Below are 19,507 nucleotides of genomic sequence, written 5' to 3'. Positions count from 1 at the left end.
AGGAAGCCACGGGGCCAGGCCCGGGCCGTCGGGCACCCCGAGGGCCTACCCAGAGCTGCCCCTGCCTTCTCTGCTGATGCTGATTCTTCTCTGACGCCCCTCCCCTCGCTTCAGTCATGCACACACACACCCCACCCCCGCTAATGTTCAGGCCACGCCCCAGCGCCCTTGTGGAGGGTCCCTGCAGAAGGAGACCCCGTTTCTGTCACATGGTGGGGTCAGCTCACCCCTACTGAGCGCTCTCGCTGGACACTCACCTCCCAGTGCGGTGGGCACCGCCCCCCGGCGCCGCCCCAGGCTTGCACACACGTGATTCCACCCGAAGTACATAAACCAGCCGCGAGGACTGCCTCCCTGCTTTACAAAGGAGATGAGGCTCAGAGGCCCCGGCACACCTAGAAAACAGCCGAGTTGGGCCCACACCTGGGATCTCTGACTTGTGGGCCTCTGCGGTGGCGAAGGGAGAGGCCCCGCCCTCCTGTGCTCCCCTCCGGGCCCCCCACACTGCTGGGCACCCCCGACACCCAACCTTCTGCAGCCCCCGGAGGGCTCCTCTCGGCTCCAACAGCTCCTCTGTCCTTTGGCGGAGCCCAGGCTACAAAGTGCTACTCCTTTGCCTGCATCGCCTCTCCTCACAGAGGCAAAACATCGCTCCTGCCCCAAACCTGCCGTGGCCCCCCTTGCGGGAAGACAGCACTGAGCCCAGCCCACGCCAGCCAGGGGACCCCCATGCCGGCCAGGGGCCCTTCACACCTTGACAGGTCCCTCTCAGCAGCTCTGGGTGGGACCCTGGCATCCCAGCCCTGGTGGCCTGGGTGTCGGGCCCATGTGTGTGCAGAGGCAGCTGCCGGGCACCGTCCAGCGGCCCGTGGGGCCCGTGCTTGGGGATCAGCAGGTCTCTGAAGCTCTGCTGGGAGAGGCCTGCTCCTGGGAGGGGTGGGAGGAGGCGCAGCGTCGCTCAGGGGGCAGGGGGCCCCCAGCTTGTGCATTGAGGCAGCCAAGATCCTGGGACCAGCAAGGCCCGTGTCCCCTCTGCCCCTCCGCACCCCCATCCCCGCCCCAAGCTCCCCGGCCTGCCCCACCTCCTCTCCGCTGCCCTCAGGCCCTCCTTCCTCTCCTCTCTCCGCTCCCCCTGCAGAGAATAACCACCCTCTGACCTCCCCGTGCTGCTGCCGCCTCTGCTCCCTCGTGTGTGTCCCTCTCTCCCCCTAATCCAGCTAATTTTCTGCCCCCAGGTCTGATGACAGCGACTCCTCTTTGTCGGAGGTCCTGAGGTACACAGAATGGCTCGCTGCTCCCTTTCTGTCCCCCTTCCCCGCACCCTGGCCTCAGCATGCGGCCCCTCCTCTCCGTGGCTGCCCCAGACCCCCTCCCACCCTTCTCACCCCTGGTTCCTCTCTCGTGGGTGCTTCGTGGCCTCTGACTGCGCCAGGCTGGAGCTGGGGGCTCTGGAGGGCATGGCTTCTGGTGGCTTGTCACCGGGTGGGAGGGGCGGGCACGGGAGCCTGGGGGGCCGGAGCCCTGGAGGAAGGCTGCTGGAGGTCGCGCAGGCTCAGCGTCCCGGCTTTTACTCAGCTGTGTCGGGGGCTCCCTCACCGACCTTGGCTCTGAAGGAGAAGTGGCCCTGCCCACGACTCCTGGCCCGAAGGCCAGGAGTACCAGGAGACCTTTCTCCCTCAGCCAGCCCCGCGCACACGCACACGCGCGCACGTGCGCGCACACGCACACACGCGCGCACACGCACGCGCGCGCAGCCCTCCTGCTGCATAACAAGGGGCAAGTCCCAGGACCTGGTGGCCTGAGCCCCGGCTGGGAAAGGGCCACTCTGGGCTGAGGGCTCCCTCTGCTCTTCCGGGGCAACCGCCACTCACTGTTCCTGCCCCCAGGGGTGACGCCCCTGGCTGCAAGGCTGCCACCCACGCCCTCACCCCCCGGTCCCTCCCATGGGCGGAGGGTTATCCTTGTAACTTGGGGTCTCCCCACTGCTGTCTTGGGCTCCTTCCCCGGCTCCTTCCCCTGGGCCCAAGCCAGCGTCAGAAGCGGGGAGCTGGGGGCAGGGCTGTTCGTGTGCCTGCGACACCGGGGACAGCTGGGCCTGTCCAGCCGCCGTCCGTGGGGGTGCCGGTGGAGTTCGCGGGCTCTTGAGTAGCTGCGGGCAGGGCGGGGCATTGGTCACGTCAGACGCTCTCGGCCACAGGGGCGGCGCTGTCTTTGGAAAGAATAGGCCATGTTTCAGACGTGCACGTGGCTTGGCCAGGGGCTCGTTCCTAGAGACCCTCAGTGGGAAAAAAAATCCTCCTCCTCAGGCCCTCCAGGGGGCTGGTGTGTAGCGAAGTCCTCAGGTCCGCTCAGGACAGGCGTCCTTCACCTCTGAGTGTTTGTGGGGAGGAGGGGGCCATGCCAGCTCCGCTCCCCACAGGGGCCTGCACTTTCTTCCCACAGAGCTGAGCAGGGCTCCCCAGAGGGACTTAGCCCTTTGCAGATGACAGTCACGGATCTGACCACAGTGGTCCAAAGGGGCCCAGGTGGAGGTGACGTGCACGCCTGCACGCGCGCGTTTCTGCCCTGGCGTGGCGGCCTGGGCGCCCTCCCTCTCCGCACTCCTCCACCCTCCCTGTGGACGCCGAGGTGCCGGAGGAGCCCATCCAGCTCTGAGGCCTCTGCCCCGCCCGTCTGGGGCCTGGGGGCGTGTGTGTCTTGGGTTCTGGGTCAGGCAGGCGACGGAGGAGACTCCCGCGTGTCCTGGCCCCTGGCCGTGCCCGGCCGGGCTTGCTCCCCAGAAGTGCTCAGGATGGCAACTGAGAGGCTGCACCAGAGGCCCCCGTCTACGCGGCTCTTGGACCTGGGGGGCTGTGGCTGGAGCCCCTGCCACAGCCCGAGTGCCCCTGCGCCTGTCCCTCACCCGGGAGCCTCGCTCAGCCTGGCTGCGGTCCCGGGCTGACGGGCACCTCTCTCCCTCTCTCCCGGGAAGGGGCATCATCACCCCGGTCGGAGGAGCCAGGGGCGCGCGGACGGCCCCGCTGCAGTGCGTCTCCATGGCCGAGGGCCACACCAAGCCCATCCTCTGCCTGGACGCCACGGATGAGCTGCTCTTCACAGGGTCCAAAGGTGGGCGGAACCCGGACCAGCCAGGTGGGGTCAGGGCCTCCCGCCCTCCCGCTCCCTTTGCCAGAGCGGGCTGCCCAGGAGACGGGATCACAGCCGCCAGGTTGAGGAGGTGGGGTCTCCTGCCGGGGCTCAGGGCTCCCCACCCCGGGCCTCCCCTCCTAGCTGGCTCTGGGGTCTCCATCCAGTACCTCCTTCCAGACCTGCCTCCGGAACTCCAGGAAGCGTGTCAGGTGCCCCGCCTTTGCTCATCTCAGCCCCTCCCCGACCCCAGCACTTAGGGCTGCGCACTTCCTACGATTCCTTAATCCCAGCGACAGTCAGAAAAACGTTACCTTCCGGCAGGAAGAGCAGCTGTGCAGGAGGTAGCTAATAGAACAGTGGGAAGTGTGTATACACCCACCTGCGTGGCAGGAGGGAGAGGGTTGTGAATCGAGGTGAGGTTCATTGGTTCCAAGTTTTCCCCCTGAGACTTGCTTGCCATCGTTCGTTAATTTGGTCGGCGATTGGCAGGCACAGGAGCTTTACTCCAGCCCCGGCGCCGCAGCGATTCTCCATGAACCTGGCGTTGGTGGGCGTTTGCCCGAGAAGCCCTGGTGGGAAGTGCCGGGCTCGTCCGTGCGCCACAGGAGCAGGCGGGAGCACGTTTCCACCCCCGGACCCGGAGCCCATCCGCTGGACCACCTCCCCTGGCCTTGGCGGCCCCGGTGGCTGTGGGCACGGGAGTTCCCCTGGCCCCGGCCGTGATGGCTGTCTCCCGCTCACGCCCGCTCTCTCGCAGACCGCAGCTGTAAGATGTGGAACTTGGTGACGGGGCAGGAGATCGCAGCTCTGAAGGGTCACCCCAGCAACGTGGTCTCCATCAAGTACTGCAGCCTCTCTGGGCTTGTGTTCTCCGTGTCCACCTCCTACATCAAGGTGTGGGACATCCGAGACTCGGCCAAGTGCGTCCGGACCCTCACGTAAGTCGTCTCGCCCGGCTCGCACTGGTGGCGGGGCAGGAGCCAGGACCCAGCCCAGGAGACCCGCGAGGGACAGCCCAGCCCTTACCTCTGACCCTGCCTCTCTTCCTCACGGGCAGGTCCTCAGGCCAGGTGGTCTCAGGGGACGCCTGTGCGGCTGCGTCCACCCGCACCATCACCAGCGCTCAGGGAGAGCACCAGATCAACCAGATTGCCCTCAGCCCCTCGGGCAGCATGCTGTATGCCGCTTCGGGCAACGCCGTCCGCATCTGGGAGCTCAACAGGTCGGGGAGGGGCCTGGGCAGGGGCGGGGGACCCCCGGGGCGGCCCCGGGCTGCAGGCGGCTCGTGCCTGGGTCTCCATCTTGCTCTGAGGGGGGATAGTCTCCTGGCTGGCGTATCACCCCGGGGTAGACCCCCAACCCCACCCCAGGGTCCCCCCGATCCAACCCCCGCACCCCCGGCTGGGCCTCTCCTCCCCTCCAGGTTCCAGCCCGTCGGCAAGCTGACTGGCCACATCGGCCCTGTGATGTGCCTGACGGTCGCCCAGACCGCCAGCCAGCACGACCTGGTGGTGACCGGCTCCAAGGACCACTACGTTAAGGTATGGAGAAGTCCTTGACCTTGACCTTGACCTTGAGGCCGGGCTCGGTGGCGGCTCTGTTCTCCTCCTACTCTCCTTACCTTGGCCCTCTCCCTCCACTGCCTTGGGACTCATGGGAAATAATGAGACCCCTGGGGATTTATGCTGAAAAATCACCCCCAAGGAGCAAGGTCTGTGCAGGAGGCCAAGATTGACGCGTGATCTTGTACATGTGCTGAAAAGTCAGAAGGAACCTAAGTGTCCACGGGTAGAACAACAGGCAAGAAAATTAGGGAAAACCCACAGGACGGGAGGCAGCACAACTGAGTACACGATAAATACGAAAAAAACCCACAAAGAGCACAAGTCAGCCCTGGTGCTGTTTGCTCCCTGGTTGTGTCATTGCAAACGTAGGTACAGGGCTGGAGACTGGGAAGCAGTGGATAAAAAGGGAAAGAGGGCGGGGGGGTTATGATGAATGGTTTTATTTAAAGTACAGGTAGTGTTTATTAAAAAATTGAGTAGGAGGCTCACACCCCAAACCCACCTTGAGTCAGCCTCCCTGCCCCCAGTTCCTTTACCCCGGGAAGCCCCCCCCACAGCCTCCCTCCCGCCCCTCCTCCGCAGATGTTCCAGCTGGGCGAGTGTGTGACGGGCACCGTCGGCCCCACCCACAACTTCGAGCCCCCGCACTACGATGGCATTGAGTGTCTGGCCATCCAGGGGGACGTCCTGTTCAGCGGCTCCCGGGATAACGGCGTCAAGAAGTGGGACCTGGCGCAGCAGGAGCTCATGCAGGTGCAGTGGGGGCGGGAGAGGCGGTCCCCGGGCAGGGCTTGGGGGCCCTGTGTCCTGGCCCAGAGCCCCCCAAGCCTGCCACTTCTGCAGCCTCTTCCCCACCTGTGTTTACCCCCCCGGCCAGCACCCTCTTCCCCCAGTGCCCCCCTGGTCTACACCCTCTTCTTCCCCCCAGTGCCCCCCCGGCCGACACCCTCTCCCTCCTGTGCCCCCCCACTGGCCGTCACCCTCTTCCCCCCAGTGCCCCCCCGGTCTACACCCTCTTCCCCCCAGTGACCCCCCCGGCCGTCACCCTCTCCCTCCTGTGCCCCCCCACCGGCCGTCACCCTCTTCCCCCCAGTGACCCCCTGGCCGGCACCCTCTCCTGCCTCCACCATCTGCCTTCAGGCAGCAGCTCTCAGGAAGGGTCTGCTCTCAGCCCCCGGTCTGACCAGTCTCCCCCTTCCTTCTCTTCCGACCCCTCTGAGGGCTAAAGGTCTCTGTACCAGTGCAGGGTCTCAGGGTGGAGCATGGGAGCAGGAATGAGGGACTCACCTCTAGAGCCTGGGGCAGGGCTCCCCGCTTCTCGCCCTCACGGCTCGCTCCTCCCGCAGCAAATCCCCACGGCGCACAAGGACTGGGTGTGCGCCCTGGCCTTCGTCCCGGGCCGCCCCATGCTGCTGAGCGCCTGCCGCGCAGGCGTCATCAAGGTCTGGAACGTCGACAACTTCACGCCCATTGGCGAGATCAAGGGCCACGACAGCCCCATCAATGCCATGTGCACCAACGCCAGGCACATCTTCAGCGCCTCCAGGTGGGTGCCGGGCAGAGAGCTCTGCTCCTGTTCTCCACCCTGTCCTGGGCGCTGTCCCCGCGGCCAGGGCATGGAGCAGACCCCGCGGCGCCCCTGGCCTGAGCCCGCCTTCACAGAGCGCCCAGGGGGGTGCTGGGCCCCAGGCTGGGACCACCCCCCGTGTCCCAGCCCTTCCTGCCCCTGACACAGCAGCCTGGACCCCTGTGCAGGTATCTCAGACCACAGAGCAGCCCGCCTCCCTCAGCCCCAGCTCTGGTCCCATCCAGGGACGCCCAGGCCCTCTGTCCCAGGGGCAGCTGCTCAGACGGCCTCTTCTTTTTCCTTCTTGTTCCGACCACGTTCCCTGTCTCCGCCTCCCCCTTCCCGCCTCCCCCTGCCTCTCCCCCCACAGTGACTGCCGGGTAAAGTTGTGGAATTACGTCCCTGGACTCACCCCCTGCCTTCCGCGCCGAGTCCTGGCCATAAAGGGCCGAGCCACCACCCTGCCCTGACCTCCGCGCCCCTCCGCTCTCCTCTCTCCACCCCCATCCTCCCCCTCTTGCCTTTCCCCTCTTTCTCCACTTCGATCTGAGCTGCTTCTTGACGGTACGAGATTGTTTTACTCCTCTCCCTTCTCTCCCCCCGTATCCTGCCTGCCCCGAGATTGCCCCACCTGCCCCTCTTCTTTCCGAGCATGGACGGGGGGCAGACCCCCAGGAGAGGGGTGCCAGGGGGCAGAGAGCAGAGGGGGAGCATTCAGGCCTGGACAAGAAAACAAAATAGCAACAACGGAGAGCAGCCGTGCTCAGAAGCCTGTGGGGCCTTGGTGACCGCAGGCCCCTCCCTCTGCCCAGCTCGCCTCCACCCTTGCAGCCACCCTCGGCCCAAGTAACGCTTGCCCCTGGGTCCCAGCCCCGCCTGGCAAGTTGGGGGATGTGGCCCGTGCTTTGTTCGAGGGTGGCCCGCCGTGGCCTCTTCAGGAATTGACCAGCCCTCTCTTGCTCCGCCCAGTGACCTGACAGTGAAGTTCTGGAGTGCCCGGCGTCTGGTACCCAGCGGCCCCCACTAGAAGTGAGCTCAGAGGACAGCCTGACCCTCGGCCCAGCGGGGCGGCGCCCGGGGGACAGAGGCTGTGGGCCTCCTGCCCACCTTCCTCTCCCTGACCTTCCTACGGGACACTGCCCTCTCCCGGCCCCTCCTCTTGGGGACAGGGAGGTCGGGGAGCTAAGTAAGCTGTGAAGCCAAATTCCCCTCATTTCTCTCCCTGCAGCCTGCCCCCACCCCCCACCTGTCCCGGGTTCTCTTGCCGCGCTGGCCACGCCCTTCCTCCAGCCTTGGCCCGGGGGGCCTATCCGGGAGGTGGGGCAGCCCTCTCCGTGCCCCTCCGGCCAGCAGGCCTCCTCTACATTCTCTGGCCCAGCCACTGCACCTGCCTCTGAGCCCAGAAAGATAGCCCTCAGGTAACCATGGAAACCAGGTGCAGGCAGCTGGCCCTGCAGCTGACCTTAGCCCCTCGGCCACCAGTGGCCACTCCCCGTGGACCCCAGCAATTCTTTGGGTCCCTTTCTGCTGGGGCCACGGTGGAGCTGCTAGAAAGATTCCTTTGGGGAGACGGTCAGCGTCCTTCAGTTATTTAATTTATTTTTTAGTTTTATTTTTTGCTGTTGCCTCCTGGAAACTGACTTGAAGTTTCTTCCCACAAGCTTGTTCCTTCAGCTCTTAGGGGCCAGCAGTCCCAGAGGGGATCCGCCCCCCGCCCGCCATTTGCTTTGCAGAGGAGGGCGGCTCCCCTTTGACTCTGCAGCCTGGGCCCGTCCCCGACCTCACCCGGGGGCCGCTCTAGTGCCCCCGCCTCCGGCCGCTTGGCGCGTCAGTGCCTTCCTACGCCGGGGCCTGGCACCCGCCCCGGGCAGCCTTACACCAGCCATGCCCGCAGAGCCACATGTGTCTTCTCACCCGCGGGGTCTCCTGCCCGCTGTCCCCACTCCCAGAACCCCGGGTGGGCCACGTAGGAAGCAGCTCGGAAGACCGTCCACCATGAAGGGGCTTGGACGGCACGCCCGGCCTGGCCCCTCCCCAGCCCCCCTGCATCTCACCCCGGCCAGGCAGAGCCCCTGGCGTCTTTCCCTGGTTATTCAGGAGACTTGCGTTCAAGCCTTAACGGGCACGGGCCAGGGTCTCTCCCTGTAGGGCCAGCGGTGAGGATGGACTCCACTGAGTTTCTCCTTTCCTGGGGGCCGTGGACTCCCCGCTCCCGGAATGTTGTTCAATCCGCATTCTTTTTCTTTTTACACACTTTCTCTGACGCTTAACTGGTCTTGCGCTTCCTGGCCTCACTCAGTCTGAGCGCCGGGAGCCCCAGCTCTGTTCAGAAGACGCAGTGACTTTTGGATCTTCCGGAGGTGGCCCTGTGCTCTCCCCTCGGTGCCCCTCCCCACGTGGCCAGGGCAGAACTCGCCCTGTCCCCACTGCTCCGAGCTGCCCCCCAGCTCAGAAAGCCGTCCTGCTGTGAGGGCCCCCTGCTGGACTTGGGGTCAACGATGGGGGAGCAGACGTGCAGCAGGGACACGCCCAGAGCCGGGACAGTGTCTTCAGGACTGGAAATCCCTCCTGCTGGGCCATCGCGGGGGTGCCGGGAGCCCCCTCGGCCGCTCAGAAGTGGGTGCAATTCTCCTCTCGGGCCCCGGCCCTCCCCCCACCTCAACAGAAAGCTTCACCCTTGCCTCCTGTAAGGAAGAATCTGCGTGACTGTTTACAAGCTGTAGAAACACAAGGCTGGAGGCCTCGGCCTGGGGCCAGCGGGCAGCGGCCGCAGGCCTGTCCTTGCACAGACGGGCCCTTGGGCCCACGAGAGGTGCTCAGAGGCCCTGCCCGTTTCCTGCTGCTTCTCGTGGGTCAGCTACCTCACGGCAGGCTGGCTCTGCTGTCCTGGCGGGAAGCACTGACTCTGAACTTGAGGTCTCGGGAGCCTCTCCCAGCTGTGCTCCAGAGCACTGAAGTCTGCCCGCTCCTTCGGGGATGGACTGGGTACATGGTTGGGGGGCCCCCAGCGCCCCTCGATGCACAAGCATCCTCAATGTGGAAGCACAAAATGGTTGTGATTTGAGCACAAGCCAGGGCTGGTGGCAGGCGGCCTGGGCAAACCCGGCCGGGAGGCTCCTCCCAGGAGGCTCTGCCCAGCGGGAGACCGAGGACACCCGCTTCAGGGGCTGCCCTCGCTCCGACAGGGCTCGGCCCGCAGCCTGTCCTGATTCCGGGACGCATCCTACTACTTCCGCCCTGCTGTGCCCACCCAAAGACTTGCAGGGCTGGGGGCCCCGGAGTGGCGCCCTTTTTCCCCGACATCCCGAATTGTTGAATGCTCGATCCCAGGTCCATCCCAGCCCCACTGACCCGTATCCTGTCCCGGGGCTGAGCCCCGGGAAAGCTCTCAAAGCTGGCTGGCAAGCGCCCCTGACGGGACCGTCTTCCGGCCACTGCCCACGGCCTTCTCGGCGCGGTCCTGGGCCAGGCCTCTGCTCAACGTTAACCAGGCCAGCGTTCGCTTCCATCTGCAGGGCTGGCTCCTCCGAGGCACCTGGAGTTGACTCGAGCTTGCCAAGGAGAGGGGAAGGCTGAGAGAGGCCAGCACTCCCGAGCCTTTGAGGCGGTCCGGGTGCCGCCTTCCACCCCTTGGGAGGCCATCTGTGGGTCCAGGCATGGTCCGGCCCTGCTGCCCGCCAGGGGCCGGGTGGCTCGGGCAGAGGGAGTTTAAAGCACAAACCACCGGAGGGAGGACTGTCGCCAGGACCTGCTCACGCCACCCGGGGTGGCGGAGACGCGGGCAGGGCTGCTGTACGGTCAGGGAGTCCTGGCCTCTCCCACCGTTGCGGGGCCTGGCTCCCGGGCGTCCTCTGAAGCGGTCTGGGCTGGGTGCCGGCACACCCCCTGGTCGTTCATCCCCACGTCGCCCGGTGTGCTCACCACCGTGTTGTGTGGCCAGGGCCTGCCCTGCCAGAGTGCTGAGCTCCTTCCCGCCAAGTGGCCCAAACCCAGCGCCTCTGTCCCTTTGCACCCCAAGCAGCCAGGGCTTGGCTGCCACCCCCCACAATCCCTCCTCTTTTGGCTCCCAAACCCTTCCCAACCCTCTGATGTGCAAAGATATAGTTGACAGGGAAAGTTCTGATTCTTCTAAGACATCTTTGTTCTACTCCCCCTCCCCCAGTGATCAGAGGAGCTCCCAGCTGCACCACACCCCAGTTCAGCCCTTTGAACTCCTGTCCCGAGGGCCTTGCAGGGAAGCAGGGGCAGTTCCGGGAAGAGCCGAGGGTCAGAGAAGACCCCTGCCGTGAAGCCCTGCCCTGCCCACCAGCTCTTTTCTAGCTATCCCCTGCCCGGGTGCAGGGTTGCGTTTGGTTCAGCTCCTCCGCTGGGTGGTAGCACAGGTGTATATATGTTTTGTACGTCTGCCGATGACTGTACATAGTGTATGAAAGTTATTTAAACCTCATGCTGTACATTTCTGTTCCCGGACCAGATGTGAGTGTTCTAAGAAGCTGTCATAAATAAAACGCGAATGACCCTTGTCTATGGTGTGTGGTGTGACCCTGAGGGCTACGGATGTTGGGCTGGTGGTCCTCCCTGGGGCAGGGGTTGGGGGAAGGGGCTGGTGGCGGGCGGGGCCAGGCATCTGGGCCAGGCCCTGTGTCCCCTCCTGGGACAGGTGCGCAACTGGAGGCAAGGGCACCGGTGTTTCCTGAGCGCCTGCTCCATTCCAGACACTGTTCCAGGCGTCGTCCATCGGGTTTTCACTACCTGTGTGACAGGCGGCGTTTGCATTTTCTGAAATGAGAAACATCTCAGAGGAAGCGACTTGCCGGGCATCCTAGCTGCTAAGGGCAGAGTCGTGGTTGACACCCGTTCCTGTCGCTCCATCGGGCGGGAGGCGCCGTGCGGGTTGCCCCCCAGATGCGGTTCTGTTCCTCGTGGCTTAGGAGGAGGGGACAGAAACACAAACGGTCACACGTGCCAACGGCTCCACCGAAGGCGTGACGTTTGCTTCCAGATCACGGCTTCTCAGTCTTAGAAACTCGTATTCCCTTTTCTTTTTCCCACTGCCTTAAAAATCCTCTGTGCTCTGCCTAGACGTCCCATTATTTTGAACATAAAAGCCCCATTTTTAACATAAAAACGTCTATGAGACGCCGAGCAACCCTGTAATGTGGTCTTCACCCCGGAAGACACAGAGTTGTTGCTGTAAAACGGAGCTGCTCTCGTGCTTGTAACTCACTAGATCCTGTTCGTTACTGCGGTTTTCCAGGCATCGGTGATGCTCATATAACTTAGGAGTGTATGCACTTCAGGGTCCATAGTCCCGATGCTCTGCACTAGCTGTGTGTGCAAATCTCTGCTTCGTCAGGTTTAGCTCTATCAAAACTTTTTCATAACAGTTTTATTGAGATGTAATTCCCATACCATAAAATGTACCCTCTTTTTGGGGAGGTCAGTCCTGACTTCATCTTGTTTCTTTCTGTATTCCCTCAGCGCCTTGTGGCCACAGAGGCTGAGCAAACATTTAAAGAGGGAGAGTGGGAGTGAATGAAGAAAGAACAGCAAGCCTGGCGGGTCGAGCGAAGAGCTGTCAGCAACTATCTAAACCTACCTTTTCCTTTTGAAAACCACACATCCCCCCCGCCCCGCCCCCCCGCCCCCCCCACCCCTGCACCACCACCTCGGGGGCCAGTCTGCACCTTCTTCCCTCCCCCAACCACTCGGAAGCTTTCCTTTCTGAGGTCTGTATTAAGAAGACAATGGGGTCTCTCTTTGCTTTGTTTTCCAAATACCAAAGCAAGCTGCTTCCTCAGCCCGCACGGGCCCTGCTGCTGATCCGGACCCACGGCTGGTGACAGGTGATGGTGCCGAGGGGGTTGCCGTGGGCGGAGGAAGGTTCCTCCCCAGAGGGTCCTGGTCCTCACAAGGAAGGGTCTTGGTAAGTTGGGGGACCCTGAGCCAGTGACGGAGACGCATCCCCCCGGCCCCGCGGCGGGCACGGGAGCCTCCCAGCCCCGGGGAGCAGCGGTGGCTCCGGAGTCCGGTTGTTTTTGGCTGGTTGACCGAGCTCCACCCACGCCGCCTCCCACCCGGTCTCACCCCACCCTTGCTCCCCACAGGCCATCTTTCACATAGGATTCTGCCCTTCGGGACAGAGCCTACTGTCGACTGCGGGAAGTGACAACGGGGCATCGCCAGCTGCATACCAGCGGGGAGGGGTGTGGATGAAACCAGAAGACGGAGGACCCGGAGCTGACTGCACCCAGCGGACTCCCCCTCGGCCCCCAGACTTTGGCCACAAAAGGTGGTTTTTCCAAATTCAAGTCTTGAAGAAGCCAAGGCACTTAGGGGTGGGGAAGCAGGAATAGTGAGTTAAGGGACATTGCTTTTTATTCTTTTAATGTGGGATTTTTCTCTCCAGATTATGAGTAATAACTGCTTATTATGGCCTCTTTTTTAAAAATTTTTGGCCACATCCCACGGCATGTGGGACCTTAGTTCCCCGACCAGGGATCGAACCCACGCCCCCTGCCCTGGAAGGCAGAGTCTTAACCACCGGACCGCCGCGGAAGTCCAATAACTGTTTATTATAGAAAACTTGGAAAACAAACGAGGATGAAGAAGAGAAATTCTGTTTAGGATATAAGTTCCCAGGCGGCTTTCCCAGGCAAGAAATTTGCACTTCTCGGAATCTGACACGAGCCATTCATTGCCAGGGCTGGGTGGCATCTTAAAAGATAGTTTTTTCCAAACCTCTCAGTTTACAGGTGAAAGGAACTGAGGCCCAGAAGCCGACAAATGTGGCCAAGATCATCCCAGGACAAGAAGGCCCTAGAATCCATTTCCTGGGCTGGTCTCTGCCCATTGAGTCCCTTAACTTGGCTTGACCAAGGCAAGGAGCATGATTGTCTCTGAAGCAGGTCCTATACCAATGCACTTGACCTGCTGATAGCTTATAATACAATCCATCCTTTGTCATTGCTTGTAGCAAAGCAGGATCGCGCTTTCGAGGGCGAGGCAGGGACCGTGAGTGTATACTGAGTCTTGTGACTTGCCCCGAGCACCGCCAGCTATAACAGGTGCGGCCGGAAAGGCCCCTAGTGCCAGCTGGTGACAAAGGCGGTGGGTGGAAGAGGCTTCTGGCCATTGCCGGGTTAGCACGAGCTTCAACGCTGCCTCTGAGGTCTGTTTGCAAGCGTGGCAGTGACTCCCGCCGCTCCCCGGGCCCAGATAACCCGGGGAGCGTGGCCACTGCTGAGAGGGAGGCGTGGAAGGTGGAGACGCGGCCACCGAGCAGGAGCTCCACACGTCCCCGGGGTCTGGGGTGCGGGTGACAGAGGCCAGACGCTGCAGGGCCAGAGACAGAGCCAGGCTGGGCGTCCGCCTCGCTGTGGCCAGAGTTTGGGCCGCGGGGCCCCTGCTCTGTAGGACGTGGGGTCACTGTCCCTGTACCCAGAGCTCTGCCCAGGGCCCGGCTGACTGAGGTTGGGGGTAACGGGTGACACCCCGGCTCCAAGGCGGGGCGGGGTGGTGGCGATGGGAACAGCCAGTGGCCCTGCGTGGACGGAGAGCCGCCCCGGGATGGTGGGACGGCCCCCAGCAGGGCCGGTTCCAGCAGGGGCAGTGGGATATGGTAGGTGCTCACCCCGCTGACCCGTCGGCGTGGCAGGAGGGACAGCGGCCGTTTTCCATGCCCAGGCCTGAGCGCTGTCACCTGGGCCGGGGTGTGCTGAGCCACGGGACCGCCACAGTGGTGCTGCGCGGAGCCGCCTGGTGCCTGGAGCGCAGTATCTGAACGCTGATCCCCCGGGAGCTGACTGATGCCCTTTAACAAGCGGCGTAAACCAGCCAGAGGGCACTGCCTACGGCCAGGAGCCCTGCCCACAGCCCCGGCATCCCAGCACCGCTTTCCTCCCAGTTCGCAGTTCAAGCTGAGCTTCCGCACTCTGGCCTCAGGGCCCTGGCTGAGTGAGGGCGGGGCTGGGAGGGGCCTGGACCCAGAGGTTCGCTGCTGCCGAGAAGGCAACTCTACCCCGGGCGGGAATGGGCTCCAGGGGAAAGACGAGGAAACACCTCCTGCTGGGACGTCCCTCTTTCTCCTTTTATTTTTAATTTAAAAAATTTTTTTGGTGTTTGACCGTGCTGCACGGCTTATGGGATCTCAGTTCCCCAACCAGGGATTGAACCCCGGCCATGGCAGGGAGAGCCCAGAATCCTAGCCACTAGGTCAGCAGTGGTCCCTCTCCCTTTATCATAGAGGCTTTGCAGGGACGCACCCGCACGTCTAGAGCAGGGCTTAGAAGCCCAGCCGCAGTCACCGCGGCCACCGGCTTGTCGGCCCTGGACGCAGGCTCAGAAACGGGCCTTTCTCGGCCTCCTGCAACAGAAGCAGGAGCTGGGCGCTGGGGATCTTCATCTTCTCCTTGGCTTCCAGGACGTAGGAGGTCTGCGTGGCCAGGCAGCTGACCGCGGGGTCGGGGTCTTCCTGCATGTGCTTCAGGGCTGCAACACAGACACAGCGGTGCTGGGCAGGAGGGCCTGGGCCTGGGGGACGGGGCCTTGTGGGCAGGGGGGCGGTGCTGTGCAGCAGGGGGCAGGACAGCTTGTAGAGTGTAAGCAAGAGCTCCTCCTGGGGGTGCACACACCCGGTCACAAGCAGGACGTCCCTGGGCCCCTCCCTCCACCACGCCCCCCACTGACCCTGCGCCTGCAAAGGTCACAGCAGCCCCTGTGGTCCAAATCCAACGGGCCGCCCCAGCGTCTCTCTTCCTACACTCATGCTGTGGTCGCCATCATTTCCCGAAGCTTCTCCTCTTGGGTGACCGTGACGCTCCTCTCTTCTCGTCCCTCTTCCACTCCTCTGCCGGATTCTCTTTCCTAGACTCTCGCTGGGTCCCAGAATCCCGATGCTGACTGCGTGCCTGTCCCGCTGTGCGAGTCCAGGCAGGGCTGCAGCTTCCACCTGCCGTTCGAGTGCACGTCCCTGCCCACGGCCCAGTCCGCTCTCCCTGCGTCAGTGACCCGTGTCTGACGTCCAGTGGGACGGACCCCACAAGCCTTACTGACTCCACGTGTACGAGTCGAGCCACTGGCGTCCCCTCCACACCTGGTCCTACCTCTGGATTCTCCCCTCAGCCTCCGACGCCAGCATTCACCTGTGTTAGGAGCCCGGGAGTCCACCCTTACCTGCACGCTCCACGTCAAATCAGCCTCCAAGACTGGCTAACCCCCCATGTCTTCGTCTCCATGACCCCATCACCTCTCCCTGGCCCCCGGCCCAGACCCAGTCCTGTCCCGGGAACTTATCCTCCGACCTGCCGCCAGACGGTCTGTCAAAACTGCGCGGCCATTCGACCACGTGACCCCCTTGCTTAGTGCTTCGATGGCTCCCCGTTTCCTACAGCGTCAAGTCCTGCTCTTGTGTCCCAACCTCCACCAAACCATACGACCCAGCCTCCTGCTTCCTGCCTTGTGGTCCTGTGCCAGGACGGCACCCCGGCAGCCAGGAGCCAAGCCAGCCCGCAGATGTTTCCTTCTGCTCCGCACACTGTTTCAAACCTTCTAAATTAGTTGCCAATATAAACGCGGGAAATTGCACCTAAAATCAGGATTTCCACTTCCTATAGCGAAGTGGAAGATGTAGCGACCCTGAGCCCACGTTTTCTCATAGATGCAATCAGGGGGTCTCAGCCTTCTCAGGTGGGGACTGTGCCGTCCGCAGAGGGATGGATGGAACTGTTGAGAGGATGAGGGGAAGGACACAGTTCCTCATGTCCTACTGATACCTGTGCAATCAAAACCTTATTTCTAATCGTCTGTGCCCAGAACTTGACTCTGTCTTTTATAGAAACACAGAGTACTTTTCATGGTTCAGATACACAGTGGATTTTCTAGGGACGCAGCTAAAATATAGATCAAAGCAAGACTGTACTTCACATTTTCAGAACTTCGCCAAAAATCGTCCATCACTTTGGAAGTCACATCACCAGCGGCAACACTTGTTGGGTCACTATTTGCGCCCCCAACACACGACCTGCCTTTGTAGCCGGTCCATCCGCGGGCAGGAGACCCCATGTCACATCTCCTAGAGGCGCTGGGCCGGGCGCGGCCACGCTTATATCACGGTCACATCCTGCCATGTTATCACGTCATGTTATGTTACATTCTATGAAAAAGTACTTTCATTTCTCCTCTGGAGCTAGGGTTTCATATCTCTTTACTTTGGGAGTCTGTAGAGGCGGTGATATTACCCACACATTTCACTTCAGGATAGTAAGGGGCTGTTGTCGAACGCGTGCTCTGTCGAGGCCGAGAAGCAGGGCCGGAGCTGCACCACGACTCTCAGCCCTCCAGACCCACCTGGCCTGCTTCTCTGCTTGACGTTACCTGTGTGGCCCGGAGGCATTTGAGTTTTCTGCTCCTGCTTTAATGGTTCCAAGCCACTTGTAGCTCCCCACACGCTGGGCTCTCCTGCCCTCATTTCCCATTATCAAGTCCTATCAGATGAGGTGGCCCAGGCCCCGGGGACAGAGTGAGAGCCCTGCTCCACGCCCCCTGTAGGGCAGCACCTCACCTGCACCCCTGAGCCCAGCCCTTTGCGGCAGTGTTACCTCGCCCTCCACTCCCCACTGCCCCCAGAGGACAGCTCTGCAGGAAGCCTTCCTTCAACCCCCAGACTGGGCTGAGCGCCCCCACCTTGCATTATGAAGTACATTCCTCTCTTTCAGCCTTTACTCGACTATTCCGGAATGATCCACCTGTGTGCCTAGTTCCCCAACTCAGACAGGAAGCAATGGGAGCGGGGTGGGGCAGGAGCCACATGTAGGTGCTGGGCGCAGAGTGGACGGCCAGTGGGCATCTCATCACCGCACCACTGCAAACCCGGAAGCCGCAGGAAAAAGACCCACACGGCTGGGTGCCCCGGCCTCCCTGCCCAGGAGCAGGCGCCGCGGGAGCCGCGACTTACCAGGGCTCTGAGGATGGTCCAGACGTCTTTCTCGGCAAATATCGCTTTGGGCTTTGACCAGCCCATCGAGGTGGCCGTAAGGCAGAGGGCGGACCGGGCAATCTGGAGAGACGGGGAGGCTCAGTGCAAGGTGTTACAGGGCAGGGCAAGGAGGAGACCCCGAGGGGCATGGAGAGAGGAGACGGACGGCGGTGAGGTCAGCCCTGCGGGCACGGGACTCAGTGAACTCCGAGGGACCCAGGGTGGGAGGAAAGCCAGGCCGTCCTTTGGCTGTACCTGCACCCTTTCTCCTACCAATGAGAAGTTGAAAAATCAGGGTGGTAATGATTTTCCCAGTCGCTATGTTACTGTACGGAGACCCACCCAGCGCCCAAAACAGTTTCTCAGAGAAGAGATTTCCCCATCAGGGTCGGCTCTGCCAGAAATGTCCAAGCTGAGTTCCCTGGGAGGGACCCCCCCCACCACCCTCCACAAAGATAACGTCCCAGCTCAGCTGCTGGTTCAGCGCATCCTCACGCGCCCGTCAGAGCCTTGCCGGGCAAATGAGCCGGGTGTGTGCAAGCCAATATCAGCACTTCTCAGCTGCAGTTCACGCGCCCAGGCTCCCGGGCTCAGAGCCAGGCCATCCACTGCAGAACACGGACCGGTTCCGGGCCCTCTCTGTTCTGGACGCCGTGCTGCCTCCAATGGGGGCCTCCCCGCCCTGGGAGCCCGTCTTTGGTCAGTGGCAAAGGGCAGAGAGCGGCTTGGAGAGAAGGCCAGTGATGCCTGGGGCCGGGAACCACGGGGGCACTCCTGGGAAAGGAAGTGTCACACCCACAGCTTTCCACTGTGCGCTGGTGGCCGGCCGGGGAGCCGGGGCTGCAGAAAAGCCCGGTGCAGGCGTCAGGTCACCCCGAGCCTCTAAGTGCTGCCCTCCAAGGTCAGAGACGGGAGCCTCCTTCAGCCCCGCCCCCGGTGCGTTCCCCTCCAGCATTCCGTGAACTTTGGGGGCCCGTCCCCGCACTGGGGATTACCCCTCTGCGCCCCAGGCCTCTTCCTCCCCTGCCAAGGCTCCCCGTCTGGGCATCCCATACTCGGTGGAGGCCGAGGGTTACCATTGTGAGATCCTGTATGTTGGCAAACCATTCCGCTCGGAAATCCTTCTGCAGATCCTTCAGGATGTCCTCTGTCTCGTGTTTCATATCTCCGACCCAAAACCAACAGTTCGGGGCAGGGTCTTAACAGGGAAAAAGGAACACGCCCTGCCCTCTCCCCTGCAAACGTCAGAGATCAAGAGGGTTTATAGGTGGGATGACGTTTGCCCAACAGAACAAGGAGGGTTCCCTGGTCCCTAGTGCCAGGCCAGTGGGTGGAGGGGGAGTGTGGCGGTGAGGTGCCTGGTCCTCTAGCAGCTGCTGCTCCTGTACCATGTTCCCCCCTCTACCCGCTGCTAAGCAGCCAGGAAATACACCCTATTCACTCACAAAACGTCAAGTTCCTGAAACTCCCTTTGGGGGAGACTTGCAAATTCCTGTGGCACCTCTGTAAGTGTGTGTGGTGGTCTGTATCTTTGGTTTTCCTGGGGCAGAGAAAGCCTAGATCAGGGACGCCCACGTTTGTTCCGTGAGAAAGGAGCCTCCTTTTCCCAGCTTCACACCTCACGGTGGCAGTGGGACAGCTGAGAAACACTGAGGATTCAAGTTGATCTCATAGGTGGCTGCAAGCCTAGCTCGCTGTTCTCCCAAGACTCTCCTGGAACCCCTGAAAAGAGGGCATTGCATCAGCACTGCACTTGGGGTTCATCTAGATAAAGCACATTTACAGCATTGCAGCTGTGAGAGAGGCAGGCCCTTTGATGCCCCCAGCACCACATGGGGTCTCCACGGTCGTCCTTGTCACTCCTACGAACCAGAGGGTCCCACGGCCACGGCCACAAGGCAATCCAGGCTCATAACACTTACCTCTATGAAGCACGAGATTTTGAACAGGTAGAGCAGGGCCTCTAAGGCCCCCATGCTGATCTCCTGGTTGGGATTCATGCAGAAGAGGCCTAGGGTGCCCATGAGCTGCCCGCTCATCGAGAACTCTGCCATGTGCTGCAGGAAGAGGACACTGGGTGTGCCCAGCCGTCCACAGGGGGCTCCTACCCCCACCCCCGGGGGCCACCATCCCCTCCCCGCCCATATCACTCAACATCTGCTGTGGGTGCCCACCCACCAGCTCCGCACTGTACTGGCAAAGGAGACCTTCCAAGTCAGCACGCAGGGGAGTGGAGCAGCCACACCCCTGGGACACGGTAGCCAACGGGAG

The 19,507-nt window shown here is 62.3% G+C and overlaps 2 protein-coding genes across 14 annotated transcripts in view; one reads left to right on the top strand and one right to left on the bottom strand.

Moving 5' to 3' along the window:
* Positions 1-10,786, top strand: part of KIF21B (kinesin family member 21B) — a 44,195-nt gene extending 33,409 nt beyond the window's left edge. Inside the window, exons 28-35 of one of the 2 annotated variants that reach the window (XM_027095943.1) lie at positions 1,236-1,274; positions 2,972-3,108; positions 3,887-4,067; positions 4,187-4,351; positions 4,553-4,670; positions 5,277-5,447; positions 6,041-6,240; positions 7,231-10,786. In XM_027095943.1, the coding sequence (XP_026951744.1) occupies positions 1,236-1,274; positions 2,972-3,108; positions 3,887-4,067; positions 4,187-4,351; positions 4,553-4,670; positions 5,277-5,447; positions 6,041-6,240; positions 7,231-7,288 (1,069 nt within the window). In that variant the 3' untranslated portion in view covers positions 7,289-10,786. The remainder of the gene's footprint in view (positions 1-1,235; positions 1,275-2,971; positions 3,109-3,886; positions 4,068-4,186; positions 4,352-4,552; positions 4,671-5,276; positions 5,448-6,040; positions 6,241-7,230) is intronic. The other variant, XM_027095945.1, reaches the window with a different exon arrangement.
* A 2,030-nt stretch (positions 10,787-12,816) lies between these two features.
* The window catches only part of INAVA (innate immunity activator), a 29,621-nt gene continuing 22,930 nt past the window's right edge, over positions 12,817-19,507 (bottom strand). For 4 of the 12 annotated variants that reach the window (XM_027095985.1, XM_027095989.1, XM_027095992.1 and 1 more), the window contains one exon: positions 18,485-19,293. Coding sequence is in view for 3 of the 12 variants with exons in the window: in XM_027095994.1 (XP_026951795.1) it covers positions 12,980-14,026; positions 14,526-14,751; positions 15,848-15,984; positions 17,216-17,281 (1,476 nt within the window). In the remaining 9 variants the exon portion in view is untranslated. Of the gene's footprint in view, positions 14,027-14,525; positions 19,294-19,507 lie in introns of those variants that run through there. The other 8 variants (XM_027095994.1, XM_027095995.1, XM_027095996.1 and 5 more) reach the window with 7 other exon arrangements.

This window comes from Aethalodelphis obliquidens, unplaced genomic scaffold, assembly GCF_003676395.1.
Source record: "Aethalodelphis obliquidens isolate GAN/ISIS:26980383/991018 unplaced genomic scaffold, ASM367639v1 scaffold97, whole genome shotgun sequence".
In the NCBI taxonomy this organism is placed as follows: Eukaryota; Metazoa; Chordata; class Mammalia; order Artiodactyla; family Delphinidae; genus Aethalodelphis; species Aethalodelphis obliquidens.
The sequence above is the reverse complement of the archived record's forward strand: the minus strand, read 5'-3'. Positions and strand labels throughout refer to the sequence as shown.